The following is a 14,698-nucleotide window of genomic DNA, read 5'->3' as shown; positions in this document are numbered from 1 at the left end:
AACAACAATGCATATTTGCCACTCTGTGACGAGCAACAAGATTGATGTGGGGGTTGAAAAGGCAGGGAAGGAATGTTGCTTGTGTTGCTTGTGAATTGAGGCAAGGAGATCGGGTTTTCATGTTGGCAAAGAAGCCTGCCTCCAGACAGTATGGCAACATGACACTTTATTTCCCCCTATCTATTTATTTATTTATTTATTTATTTAACATACCTTACAGGCTCTCGTTAGAGCATAGGGTAAGGGGGGCTTACAGAAAAAAAGAAAGAAAAATGAGAACGAATACAGTTCAAATATACAAATAAATGCAACATAACAGCGACACTAATAACAGTAATAGAACATTGATTACAAGGAAAATACAGTCACCAAGTATATGCACATCCATACAAATGTCTATGAAATGATTCTAGGTGTAGTGAGAGAGTAGTTTCTCGCGGAACGCGTTGTTGTTAGTGACTGAAACTATCACGTCGGGAAGATCATTCCACAGTGAGATTGCCTGTGGCAAAGCAGATAAGTTGAACGCGCGTGTTCTGCCAAAAATACGCCTAAAGCTGCGCTGATTTCGCATTTCGCCTTCAATGACGAACCAATTTGAAAAGTGCCTGCTTCAAAGCACTTCGTAGATAGTATTTTACATATTCCACTGTGTAACTAAGTTTCTCACGGGCCCTAATGAGGTACCGTTTTAAACAAACTCTGCTGCACACGATTGCCTTATAAAAGTACAATTGTTCACATACCTCTGTTCAGTTTTCACTGATGCAATAAACTTCGGTCAAGCAGTTAAAAAGACAGAAAGACTGCCAACGCTGCTCCTTGCTTGTCTTAAAGGAAGTGTACTGTACGTAACTTCACTTTGCCGCAGCAACGAAATCCTGTGTGGCAATCCGACACTGAAACTGTGAAACTCTTTTTGTCTCTTCGCTCTCTGATGATATGTCAGCAGGGGCAGTGAAGAGCCAACTTCGGGAACTGCCATGTCTCCCCTGGCGTTAGCCGCCTGCATGCGTGTGGACTCCCACTTTGATCCAGCACTGGTGCCCCATCTAAGAGCGAGTGTGGCCGTCGATTCCTGTCTTGTCACCTTGAACGTCCCCACCGACCAGAAAGGTGAGCTCTGACTCATCACATTCACAGCATGCTGGAAGGCACCATTGTTTACTTATTGCTTTCAGAAATCATAAGGAAAAGTATAAAACCTGCAGTGACAATATCTTCTTACGGTTTGTTGTTTGCTGTGATTGTATTGTTGCTAGTCAAGTGGGGAACTGCTTTTGCTGTGGGTGCATCAAGTCTGCCTCCATTGCTTTTTGTTTTCTAATCTTTCTTTCAATAGTGTATGTATGTTGTATCAGTTAGCGTTCCCCTCTAGTCCACTCTGATATGTACTGGTACTTGGAAATCTTATGAGGTTGGCGTATATCTCGTCTTTCATTAAAAGCACTTTCCTTCATCGTCACGTTCATCTTCTGGTTCCAGTTCCTTCAGCAGCACTGTGGCCATTCAAGTTGGATCATTCGGCGGCAAGCCCTACCAACCTCGACTTTGCCATAGTATCCATGGACCACCTGTGCCTTTCCTACACCGGCTGGGAGCATCGCATTAATCTTGGGGTAGGCAAGACTGGCCTGCATTCCATGTTATTGGCATGTCATTGCTGGTCTTTAGCGTAGTAGTTGTCTAGCTTCTTTTCTCTGATTTTTAGCTGTGCTTTGAGTGCCGTGTGTTCCTCATTTAAAGGCCATATGTCGCTGAACACTTTACAGAAGTTCTCGCATCATAACAGTGCAGTGAAAATTTGTGGTCATGCTAACCATTCCCTTTAACTATGGTGATGAGTATAGCATTAATATAATAGGGCTTCCAGCACCAGTCATGTTAAAATTTGAGAGATGCGTGCCATGAGCTATCTTGTGCCATCTGTCGCATATAAATGAAAGCTTCCATAAAATTTTAAATAATCCTACTTCTGGACAGGTGTTTTAATCGATGCATGGTGTTTCTGCGTCGCAAGCTCTTTCAGGAAAGGAATGAGAGAGCAGAAAATGTTGCACAGCTTACCCCAGGCTATGAAAGGGCGGTAAGCAGATGACTGAACAAGATAGCTCTGCTATAGGCATATTTAGGAAACAAGCTGCTTAAGTCATCTATTGATAAATCGTGGCATTCGGTTTCGTGTCCCTACACTGTGAACTGCTACAGTGGAACCTAGTTAATTCAAGTTCCAAGGAAACCTGAAATATGTTCAAATAAAATGGAGTTTAAACCAAAAGGAGCTCTTTTAAACATAGCACTTGATGATCCAAGCTGTGTTCCTGGGCGGGCGCTGTCTGCATCATCACCGCATGCACCAAATTTTTTTACACCCCCCTTCCTCCTCACACACGTGAGAGATGGGATGATTCATGTATTTTGTATGCTGCAATGAATCATCCCAGTGTTATTAGCTTTTTATTAGGGGTGTGCGAATATTCGAAATTTCGAATATTTTTCGAATAGTGTTTGCTATTCGATTCGATTCGCACTGAAATTTTACTATTCGAACTATTCGAACTTCCCAAAGACAAATGCAGTCAACGTCCAGTTGAAAGTGACCCCTTCAGATTTTCAATATGCTTCACCTCATTACATTTTCGTATTGCGGCAAAGCTGCCTTTCAAGCTCCGTTACGGTCGAACTTAGCCAAGAAACAAAGTCCGGTTGGAAATGGTCCCTAGATTTTCAATATGCTTCACCTCCTCACACCCCCGTATTGCGGCAAAGCTGCCTTTCAAGGTCCGTTACGGTCGAACATAGCCAAGAGACAGTCAACGTCCGTTTGGAAGTGGTCCCTAGATTTTCAATATGCTTCACCTCATCACACCCCCGTATTGCGGCAAAGCTGCCTTTCAAGCTCCGCTACGGTCGCAAATGTATTAACTCAAGAAAACGCTGGTTCCGATATGGAGATAAAAGATGTGGCAGAGTTGGGGCTCAATCAATGCTGTTTTGGATCTGAAATTTGGGCAGGAAGTCCGAAAAATCGGACGCCAAAGCTTTTTAGCATCCAAAATTTCAGATGTTCTTATATATCAACGTCTACGAGGCAGATTTGGAACTCCGGACTTGAAGGGAGCATACCCTTGTCTGCCACATCAGTTGGGTTTCCACAGAAGTTGAAAGAGGAGGAGAGGCTGAGCAAATGGCATCTCTGCCTATCACGTGTAAAGTGTTGTCGGCAAAACTTTGGTTGCACCAAATCATGTACATAAATACAATTCGGCCTCTACATTGCCTCACTCTTGATAAGAAAGATAACTATGAAATATGACCCCACCAGCGTTTCATCAACCTAGCGAAAAGAAACACTTTCATGTTGCGATCTCACAAGAACATACTTAGGGATTCTCTGCAACTTTTTCTGTAATTTCACTTTGAATTATTCGAAAAATGTTTGAGAAATATTCGAAAATTATTCGAAATTATTCGATTCGATTCGCACTCAATCTTTATTATTCGAATTCGCTTCGCACCCAAAATTTTGCTATTCGCACAGCTCTACTTTTTATACAAGCCATTGCATATCTACAAGATGTGGGACCTGTGGTGTTTTGTTCTGTAAACTTCTTATTCACTGCGCCCTAAACTACCTGTGTACTCGATCAATTATTAGCACTTTCAATCTTCAGTACACACACTCATTACTTCTCATCTGTAGGTTTTGTAATGGCTAATAAGCTTTTTTATGTGTGCATGTTTGTTCTGCTAGGTGAACGGGTACGTGTCGTGCGACGTCACAGAACTACTCCACCTCACCCGCCTCGGCGTCCTCGACTCCGTTGGTGTCAAAGCCTCGGCCGTCATCTGCCAGCCATTCAACAAGGTGAGTTCACACATCTGACAATGATAGCTCAGCATAGAAACTTCATTTGAGCCACGGGTGACTCCGTAATTTCAACACTGCCATATCTCATATTAGTATTCTTGTGCTCGGTTGTGTAACCACGATTATCGCTGTCAGCTGCTTGCTCCAAAGATCACATACTACATGAAATCTGCAGTTAAAAGAGCTTCTTTTTTTTTACACTGCCTTGCTGGAGAAAAGCGCTGACTAATGTTCCCAGAGCTACTCCTGCGCACAGATACACAAGGAAGTAGGCAGAGAGAGTTGATGCCACAGTAGCTTTCTTTGGCAAACCAGAACCTGTATAGTGCAGGGATTTTGGGATCATTCCCCGCCCGTGACGAGTGGTCTTTTCAAGCACTTTCATTTTCCCTCACCTGATATTCTAGATTGCAATTAAATACACTTAATTTCTGCTGTGGTTTCTGTGACTTCATGCTGTGTCACTTGCTATGGTTGTGAACTTGTGGTTAACAAAAGCTTAATTATAAACTGCTTTATGTTTTCTTTTAATCTCAGGAGCCTGGCATTGAAGTTGAGGCATCCCTGGACCCATGCTTTATCAGGATCTGCCAGCCAGTGGTGCACACACTCTCCACAGCAGCTTCCTATTGGAGCCCGGTTCGCTGACTCAATTTCTCTTTCCTTTCTACTGAATGCAGATGTGCTATCTTGAAATTGTAGTTGTGCATGCAGATGTGCTATCTTGAACTGCAAATTGGGCAAGTTGACAATGCTTCCTCTTAAGTTAGCACAGAAGAGCACTTTAAGTCTGTGTCGCTGTCTGAAGTTGTGCACTGTGCAAATCCAACTTAAATTTGTCTTGAATACAGTATTTTGAGTATTATTTGTGAGTGGCACAACCATTATTCGCACTTATATGAACAGCTTGTTGTGTGGTATTGTACATTGGTGCACCGTAGGATGCCAGCAAATGGTAGGGAAACGAGAAAAATGAAGCTCTTTCTTTTTGTTGGTATTTTTATTTGAGATCATACTTACGTGGCTGCCGTATGGTAAAGAAACATGTTCAATAGTTTTTTAATGCATTGTTATTGTTATCGGACGGAAATAATATTCAGCGAAGTTACTTGTAGCTAGCAGAACATAAGACCGTTTGATTCCTGTGCATTCAAGGCTGGACGGCACAGAATGATTAACAATGGCTAAGTGTACGACCCTTGTTTGAGGAAACTCTCAACAACCTCGTGATGTTCCCGTGAACACCATGCAAGAGAACATGACTGTGTGTAGTTACTTGAAGCTCGTCGCAGAGTTGTGCAATTTTCCAGTAATGCTCTTCTCTTTCATTGCTTATGCATGTCGTTTGAGGAGTTTTCATGTCTGTGAGGCTCAGTCTTGCAGTAAGGTAATGTATTGGCTGCCTGTCTGTTACAGGATGCACACACTGGTCGTTCTCCCCAGCTATGTGGCTGTTTGCAACAACACGACGGACACTGTGTGCTTTGGCCAGGTGTGTTTCCCGTAACCTTTTGCTCTAAAATGACTTTGTATGTGGAAGTGTGGCCCATCTAGTGTATGCACGCTTCAAAGGTATCCCCCGTGTCAATAAGCTAAGAGTGACACTCCATCTGGAGAGATCACATTTCTAAATGTATCTTACTGCAATGAAGACAGAACAAAATCCAGACAAAGAAAGAATGTATGGATATTTTTATGTATTCTTACCCATCAGTCCTTCTTATGGTACATCTGTAGAATAAAAATCATTATCTGATATGTGGAAAAAAAAAACTTCATTAACACAAAACAGAAGTCAAAGTTGCACCATTTTCTCTATGAAACTGGAAGCACCACGTCTGATAAAGGAAGAAATGGGTCGTTAACAGTGTACTACAGTTTCCTTTCTGTGGCTGTACCAACATTTGTAATCAAGAGACTGAGGTGGGCTAGTTGGTTACTGGTGTTACGGAAAATGGTTTTTGTGGTGCGTAAGAAGATGTTACGTGTAAGAAAACAAAGAGGACTCTGTGGTTGTCCTTCATGTTTCTTTCTCCATCCCGTTCTGTTATGCAGAGCCAAAACGATGTTTCACAATGCATGTAATTTTTTTTAAGTGTACGTATGTGTGATGTGCAGACGTTGTGTTAAAGAAACTTTGCTAAACCGCCATAGCACTGGGTGTACCACTTCCAAAAAAAGGCAAGGAGTGTCATTTCACAGCTCCTGTTGGTTCTTTTTCAGTACGGTTTGTCACCATAGGCTGGAACCGTGGAGAAGATATCACTTCAACAGGGGCATATGCATGCCTACACAATGGAAGAGCACCAAGGCACCATTGGTGAGCTCCTTTCACTTCGGCCGAATGCATGTTTGCACTGTTATTTAGGTATTTCTGCTATTTTTAGCAACATGGACGTTTGTCCTACATGCTTGTCTTCTCTGTATTGCTCACTAGATGTTCTAAAAATCCACCTGTGATGCCCTGGCTTTGCTAAAAGTACTACCACACTGAAATTATGAAAAGATAAAAAAGAATGTGACACTGTCTTCATTACTGGCAGTCCTGTGATTGAGATGTCTGCTAATCTTCTTCACAAGTGCCATTGGGTAATGAATGAATGCTGAGCGTTTACATAGAAAATTGTGTATAACAAAGATATTCTCATGTTGGATGCGACTTCATTATGATGATGACCACTTGTACAATGCCTCTCATTGCATCGGACGATTGTTTTGGGATGTTGAATCTCATGATTGATTGTGATTGATTTAGTGGTAAAGATTCACTAGTAATGACATTGGCGGCATACATTGGTACTCTGTTTTATGCATTTCTCTTCATAGATGCTGCATCTTGGAATAGAAAACCAGCACTGGAAATGGAGCAGCCCTTTCGCACTGGTCTGCGCAAGGAAATTGCAGTGGAAATGCCCATTGGTTCTTCGGCAGTGTCCTACAGTCCTGGTCAGAATGCAAGGAGGGCAAGGGGTCGAGATGCAGGCAAGTGTCCATCAGAAAAAAAATTATGTCCATAGTTAAATTATGTCATGTCACGTTCGAAACTCGAGCATATTGTTATCATGTTTTTTCCAATTACGTAGATTTCATGCATGACCAAATATCCCAAATAATTTAATGTTAATCTGGAGGCTCTGCAGTACCTTCCAAAGAGATCGCAAAGAACACAAGAAGTGACTGGACCATTCACTCACTTTGTCACAACTTCCGCGGCAGGTGATCATCTCTGGCCAAGTCACTCTCCGGAGTCACTTGGTGACGGACCTTCAGGTCCAGCTCAGTTTGCTGGTCGACGGGGCCAAGGAACACAACAAGTCACCGTCGACACAGCCACCAAAGACTCGTACCCTGGTGGTCGACCTTGCCGACAAGACCTGTAGGAGCCTCATCGTCAACCCTCGCCGGCTACACTCTTTTTCGCTCAGGAGACAGGCTTTCACCCATGCGGACAGGCAAGGGTGAACAGCTGTGCCTTGGTCCAGCGAAGTGGTGTTCGACGCAATGAGCTCAAAGGATTGGGCCAAGGTTGTCGAGGTCTGTTACATTTTTTATGTGCTATTACAGTGAAGCCAGCGTTTTAACAAGAGGTGCATCTGAACATGAAAGTGACTCCATTGTTTCTGAAAATTCATTATTAATGTCCAGCTAGGCAACACAGTTTTGATGCACATCTGTTTTCCATTTACTTTGTTATAACTGATAATTCGTTATATCCGTATTTGTTATATTAGGCCTTACTGTACTCGCTTTGTTGCCCATGCATGGTGCACCAGTAGATCTGCACAATAGTTTGTATGGAGAGTTTGGACTCGGATGCAGATTCACTGCAATGTGTACGTGTATTGCCAGGAAGATAAACTCGGGGGCTAATTGGTTCCTTGTTATGAAGCTGCACTGTGTTTTTGAAGAAAGAAGCGTCGTAATTGGTATACAAAATGAGTTATTTCTAGTATGACTTTTTGCCATTATAATTGTGAGCTGCCTTCACATTATTAATGTTGTTCCTTGTTTGTGTGGATTGCGTGCACAATATTTTAATGAGCATTTTCAATTAGGGTTACATTTGTATTTACTGGCTAGGTATATTTGGCGATGTATAGACTAGCTATGTAGTTTCTCGACATAACCACTCCTGCATATAAGCCCACACACCCACTACAAACTAGGAAAATTTTGTTAAAAATGAAAATGCTCGCGTATTGTCCTGAAGCCACCTTGCACACGGAAATTACCATGCATCCCGTAACCTGACTTTCCCTCTGCATTTTCTGTATATGTTGCGCAGGTTATATACTAGAAAATATGGTATATGACAAACCAAGTGGTACTGTTGAGAGCTAAGTTGGCAGTGCATTCTTTGCAGGTACCGCAAGACACTGATGATGCTGCAAAGCTCCAGCTATGGTGCTATTGTTTTGCGGCTGCTTTGGATCATCTGCAAATCTCCTGGTTGGTAAACACTCGTCTAATGCTGCTTCTTTTATGTTGATCTTGGCAGTGCGCTGTAAAACTCGCTATGATGATCGCACTGCTAAAGCATACAAGGGAAAGGTGCATGAACGAATGCCAAATTAACATTGTTTCTGCATACTCTCTCCTGTAACTAAACCACGTGATCTTGCTGATCTGGTTGATCTCCTGGTAGGTTCACTTTTATAAGCAGTGTTTTGCATCATCACAGTGTGTATGAATCAGCTTAGGGTTATTGAATATCAAGACAGCGATTTTGTTTAATGTTCTACCCTTCAAGAAGTCAGATTTACTGCAGTAGTTCAGAACGTCTGTTCGTTTTTAAAAATGATCTTGCGTAAAGTCATTCAGTCTTTATCTATGAAGAACATGAGAAAAGCCCACTGTGATAGCTTAGCACATAAGGTGCCGCGCTGCTAAGCTCACGGCAAGTGTTTGATTCCCGCCCGCAGTGGCTACATTTCAGTGGGGGCAAAATTCAAAGAAAACCCACGTTCCTTTAGATTTAGGTGCACCTTAAAAGACCCTAGGTGACGATACTAAGCCATATATCCCCCACTGCAGCATGCCTCTTAATCATATTGTGGTTTTTGGCAGGTAATTCCCCGCAATTAAAGTGGAACCTCAATTACCTATACGTCCCCCAGTTTTGCAAAGACCCCATTTTACGGTGAATCAGTTCGGTCCCGGCAAAACATCCTTAAAAGGGACCGACAACTGGCCAGAATGGTGATTAGATCCTGGCGGAACGAAAAGGCCGTGAATTATAGTGACAGATTCCAGAATACTTTTCGCGATCTGAGTAGGATTTATATTTTTAATCGCGTTTAAAAGTAACGAAAAACCGTATGTCGCGCCGCCTAGCGCGAGCGCATGAACCAGACGTATGCAGTCTTAAGCACTTTGTTGTACGTAGGTCATAATGCTTTTATACACGCACCAGAACGAGGGCTGAAAAGTTGAATATGTATGTTATGTCAATTCCCCGTTTGTTTCTAAGGTAAGAAAGAAGTAAAGCATGAGATGCTGCGCTGGCTTTTCGTGGCTTCCAGTGAAACGAGGCTGCGGCGCATGCGCGCGGCGTCCGGCAGCGTTTCCCGCGTAGCTCGCTCGTCTGCTCTCGTCGTATCGGATTTTTCAAGAGTAGCACGACGAGTTTGCGCTGCTGCTCCGCAAAATGCCATCGACTTACTGTTCTGTGAGGATTGCTACCACTTCATGAACAGCGCTGCGGGTGTATCCTACCACTTGTTTCGTTTTCGAGCTTAGCTGGCTTGGCTTGACTAAAATGTGATAAAGCGCCTGTGTACGGCCAAAAGGTACTTCTATAAGAAGCCCCATAAAAACGCTATACTATTGTAAAATAATTTAATAGCTTAGAAAGCAGTAGTCGCGGCACCGCAGGCTTTGCAAACGTAACATTGCCTTTTCATACTTAGGGCATAACTTGTCACCACTGCTGGCGTATAATCGCTATCGCGCTCACCTCTCACTGTTTGCAGCATGTGATATTAAGACTGCATAATCGCTGCAGATCGAAAAACTCTGATTACAAATGTTTTACGGCGTTCTCCACGTTACCACTGCGTGATTAGAAGCTCTGACCGGTAAGCTTCCCATTGCACTCAAGAAAACGGGTACCACAAAAGTTGGTTGTCGGTCCCTTTAAAGCTATTGCATTAAGAAAACCTCGATTATATGACGTTGGATCCGACTTTTTTTTTAAGTTGAGAATAAAGATTCGCTCACGTCTCCTCCTTACCTGTCATTTTTTAAAATAATTTAATGTAGCTTCCTCAGAGAATTGCGAGGTCGTGCCATGGGCTTATTCAGGTGGTCTGTACCCGTTTTTTGAGCAACACAGAGCGTCAGTACCCATATTCTTAGTTTTTCAGTTATACGGCAGTTTTGCGTGGTCCCCTCAAAGTTGTATAATCAGGGTTCCACTGTATTATCGATAGCTCCACACACGTGTATAGGAGTTAAGGGAGACAAGCTCCCAAATGAGCTTCTTCATGATTTTTTTTCTCATTCTCCGGCTCTCTCATGGCCACTGGCAGGTGCTGGCATTCGCGCCCCTTCATGTGCTGCGCAGCCATTGCCCTGCAGCCTCCTGGTCCACCTTCACGGAAGGACGGGCTTCGAAGCCGCAGGGCGAGCACTATCACTCACTCTTGGTTCCCGGCCGAGGCCAAGACTGGCCTCTGCTTGTGGACCCACCGCCGTCCAGTCTCACCTTTCAACATCGGACCAGTCGGTGCTCGGAATAAAGCAGCCGAAGCGCTGGAGCGTTGAAAGCTGCTTCTGTGTCTTGCACGTGCATTTCAATTACTGGTCTTTTGCGTTGCTGTTGACAGATGTTCCGAAGCAACTGGAGTAAGCATTTGACGCCTGGAATCCTTTCTTAGTTTGCTTGTGGAACGGTTTGTTTTGTGTGACCACCCCAAAGGAGGAACCGAGCGTATAATAGACCTTGTGTGATTGTGACGAAGGGTGTTTTGTGGCAGCAGCCATTGTAGATTCTGTAATGGCTTTTAGTAATGCTGTAGCATGTCCTTTAATTGGAGCCTGAAAGGACCAGGAAAATATGTTCCACTTAACGGGTTTCGTTTACTAGAAAGATGTACGGGGGTACAGCAATCAAATGCAAACCAACCAAAATTAGAAGCAGTTTCATTTTAAGCAGCAATTTCACCTTCTTGTGCACCTTCTTTTCTCTGTCCTAGTCCGTCAGTGCGCTACTTAAATCTTAAGCAGCAATTTCATCTACTATGTGATTTCTGTTTACCAAGATACATACTACCAAGATACCATGATACTTTACTATAACAATGTTACTGGCGTAGTAATGTCTTTAAATTTTTTTGATTGCCATTCTTTATTTACATTTTGACTACCAGACATTCTGTTGAGCTACAGCTGTAAGAGTTCTGTGTACATTGTACAAGACTGCAGTCATGTTGCCACCAGACGTAAAGTGTTATGGTTTCCGAGGTTCAGTGATCAAGTTCATGAATAATGTTTGAAATAACGACACGCCCAAACCATTACCTTAGTGAGTTCATGAAGACACCTGCACACATATTCCCTGCACTTGCATGCAAGCTCAACCAGTATGCAGTCTCTATTGTCTCAGGTAATGTACTGAGCAGACTATATATGACAATTTTTACGAAGTTTGCTAATGTCATTTATCCAATGGGGTGGCTCGGTGGCTATGGTACACCAATGAACACAATCGATTCCCAGCTGCTGTGACCACCTTGTGACTGAGGCAGAATGCAAAAATGTCTGTACGTCACAGTTTGGGTGCGGAACCCCAAATGGCTGAAACGAACCGAGAGCCCTCCACCGCTCCATCTCTTGTGATCCACTGTTCAGTACATTAAATTCTACAATTAAGCTAACGACTTCTGTCTCTGACCATGCCACTTGCACGTGCGCAGGCAAGCGTGTTTCGTCTCCTGCGCTTGAACTGAGGCCTCCAACGCTGGACCACGAAATCTCCACCACACCTCCGGAAGACCTGTGGAGGCTGCGCAGTCCGGAATGGAGCTTTGGCTCCCCTCACGCGGCCAAGTGGCCCTATGACGATGTTGAGCGCATAGCCAAAGTGGACCACATGTGGGAAAAAGGAGTTCTCACGCAGCTCTTCCCATCCACCAACCCAAGGTCAGTGCATTTCTGCACTTTCTGTTGATTCATTCATTCATTCATTCATTCCATTCATTCAATCATTTCGTTCATTCATTGAACCAGTTAGTGAAAACTGTTAACAGTCTAATGTTCTGATTGATGATGTTCAGTTGTAAGAAAGGCAACGGGACAAATGCTACCTTTCCTGTCTTGTTCCATGTGTTCATCATGTTGACCTATTGAGGTATTGTGTACACAATTGTGTACACAACATGTTTGTGCTAGTTGTGTCGACTAGTCGCTAAGATAGAGTAAGATACATTCATGTTTAGATGAATTGAACCTCTTGTGTAATAAATGTGTCTTTATTTTAACTAGAGCTGTGCGAATAGCAATATTTTGGGTGCGAAGCGAATTCAAATAATAAAGATTGAGTGCGAATCGAATCGAATAATTTCAAATAATTTTCGAATATTTCTTAAACATTTTTCGAATAATTCGAAGTGAAATTACAGAAAAAGTTGCAGAGAATCCCTAAGTATGTTCTTGTGAGATCGCAACATGAAAGTGTTTCTTTTCGCTAGGTTGATGAAACGCTGGTGGGGTCATATTTCATAATTGTCTTTCTTATCAAGAGTGAGGCAATGTAGAGACCGAATTGCATTTATGTACATGATTTGGTGCAACCAAAGTGTTGCCGACAACACTTTACACGTGATAGGCAAAGATGCCATTTCCTCAGCCTCTCCTCCTCTTTCAACTTCTGTGGAAGCCCAATTGATGTGGCGGAGAAGGGTGTGCTCCCTTCAAGTCCGGAGTTCCAAATCTGCCTCGTAGGTGTCGATATATAAGAACATCTGAAATTTCGGATGCTAAAAAGCTTCGGCGTCCGATTTTTCGGACTTCCTGCCCAAATTTCAGGTCCAAAACAGCATTAATTGAACCCCCAACTCTGCCACATCTTTTATCTCCATGTTGGAACCAGCGTTTTCTTGAGTTAATACATTTGCGACCGTAGCGGAGCTTGAAAGGCAGCTTTGCCGCAATACGGGGGTGTGATGAGGTGAAGCATATTGAAAATCTAGGGACTATTTCCCAATCGGACGTTGACTATGTCTGGCCAAGTTCGACCGTAACGGAGCTTGAAAGGCAGCTTTGCCGCAATACGCGAGTGTAATGAGGTGAAGCTTATTGAAAATCTGAAGGGGTTACTTTCAACCGGACGTTGACTGCATTTGTCTTTGGGAAGTTCGAATAGTTCGAATAGTAAAATTTCAGTGCGAATCGAATCGAATAGCAAACACTATTCGAAAAATATTCGAAATTTTGAATATTCGCACACCCCTAATTTTAACTTCATTTTGCAGTCTAGTGTTGCATACGGTCTTCTTGCTGAAGGCACTAACATGTTCGACGAGTTGTACGACGTGCCACCTTCTGCAAGGCGCATCAAAAGTATAATTTTCGTTAGCTCAATTGGATATAAGTTGAAATAAAATTGAACTATATTTCCAGCCTGAGATTCAATTCTGCTTATACGAAAAGAGGACTTACATGACTTCGGGATAGATAGATATTTGTTTACAGATTAATAAAAATTAATTGCTATGAAACACAGAACTCAAAGTATTGTGACATTATTTTTGTTGCAGTTGAATATTGAGTGCCTTGGAATAATGTTATGTATCTTTGGCACATTTATAGACAGTTCTTCAGAAGTCGCACTTTAAGGGCTTAGCACAGTGGTTATTGATTCGTTCATGTATGAAGCATCTAGCCAGAGAACAAGTTCTGCTGGTTGCTGTCCGTGGAACATTCACAGCTAAACTGATTTGTCTCGTGAATGTTACGATTCGTCCTTGTGCTTTATTTTTTTCTTGCATTGCTCACGCCCTGCAGCCCCAAGTGCCTTCCCGAGATGCCCGAGACAGAGCTGCACGTGAAACAGTATTATGACCCCACCTTCCATATCCGGGCACGGTGCTGGTGGACATCAAGCCCTGGGCATTCATCGTCAACTGCACGGGACTAGAGCTCAGGTTGCTCACGGGTGACCACGGCATGTGGACTTTAGCCCAGGATCAGGCATTGGCACCACCACCACTTTATGTGAGTCCTTGGGGTATCAAACATTCAAATGTCGATGCCGCTGGCCAAAGAAAAGAAACCTTTAAAACCGTTCAGCATGCAACTTAAAAGATAGTTAATTGAACGTTACATTCACTCACATGATGTTATTTAGCACTGGTGAGGCAATCACCTATTTTTGATCTCATCGACAGAGCTTACGTTATTGCTTTGTTTGTGAGTTCTTTCAGCACTGATGTCAGGATAAAACTAGGGGGTGTGCGAATATTCGAAATTTCGAATATTTTTCGAATAGGTTTGCTATTCGATTCGACGCATGGAATTTTACTATTCGAACTATTCGAATTCCCAAAAACAAAAACAGTCAACGTCCGATTAAAAAGTGACCCTTCAGATTTTCAATAAGCTTACCTCATACACTCTCGATTGCGGCAAAGCTGCCTTTCAAACTCCGTCACGGTCGAACTTAGCCAAGACATAGTCAACGTCCGATTGGAAATGGTCCCTAGATTTCAATATGCTTCACTTCATCACCCCCCGTATTGCGGCAAAGCTATCTTTCAAGCTCCGTTTCGGTCGAACTTGGCCAAGAGACGGTCAACCGGCCATTGTAAGTGTCAATAGATTTTGAAA

The 14,698-nt window shown here is 42.9% G+C and overlaps 2 protein-coding genes across 2 annotated transcripts in view; both read left to right on the top strand.

Moving 5' to 3' along the window:
- The window catches only part of LOC119374925 (intermembrane lipid transfer protein VPS13B), a 50,226-nt gene extending 43,451 nt beyond the window's left edge, over positions 1-6,775 (top strand). The window contains exons 26-32 of the mRNA XM_049420481.1: positions 953-1,116; positions 1,486-1,619; positions 3,755-3,868; positions 4,409-4,510; positions 5,288-5,363; positions 6,113-6,191; positions 6,698-6,775. Coding sequence (XP_049276438.1) covers positions 953-1,116; positions 1,486-1,619; positions 3,755-3,868; positions 4,409-4,510; positions 5,288-5,363; positions 6,113-6,191; position 6,698 — 670 coding nt within the window. The 3' untranslated portion in view covers positions 6,699-6,775. The remainder of the gene's footprint in view (positions 1-952; positions 1,117-1,485; positions 1,620-3,754; positions 3,869-4,408; positions 4,511-5,287; positions 5,364-6,112; positions 6,192-6,697) is intronic.
- Positions 6,776-10,344: 3,569 nt separating this feature from the next.
- LOC125756390 (uncharacterized) lies at positions 10,345-14,087 on the top strand. The gene is made up of 3 exons (XM_049411088.1): positions 10,345-10,594; positions 11,788-12,013; positions 13,877-14,087. Exons 1-3 carry the CDS (start codon positions 10,345-10,347, stop codon positions 14,007-14,009), a joined length of 609 nt encoding a protein of 202 aa, XP_049267045.1. The 3' UTR covers positions 14,010-14,087.
- The last annotated feature ends 611 nt before the right edge of the window (positions 14,088-14,698 follow it).

Source organism: Rhipicephalus sanguineus, chromosome 11, assembly GCF_013339695.2.
Source record: "Rhipicephalus sanguineus isolate Rsan-2018 chromosome 11, BIME_Rsan_1.4, whole genome shotgun sequence".
In the NCBI taxonomy this organism is placed as follows: Eukaryota; Metazoa; Arthropoda; class Arachnida; order Ixodida; family Ixodidae; genus Rhipicephalus; species Rhipicephalus sanguineus.
This window is presented reverse-complemented; position numbering and strand designations above follow the sequence as displayed.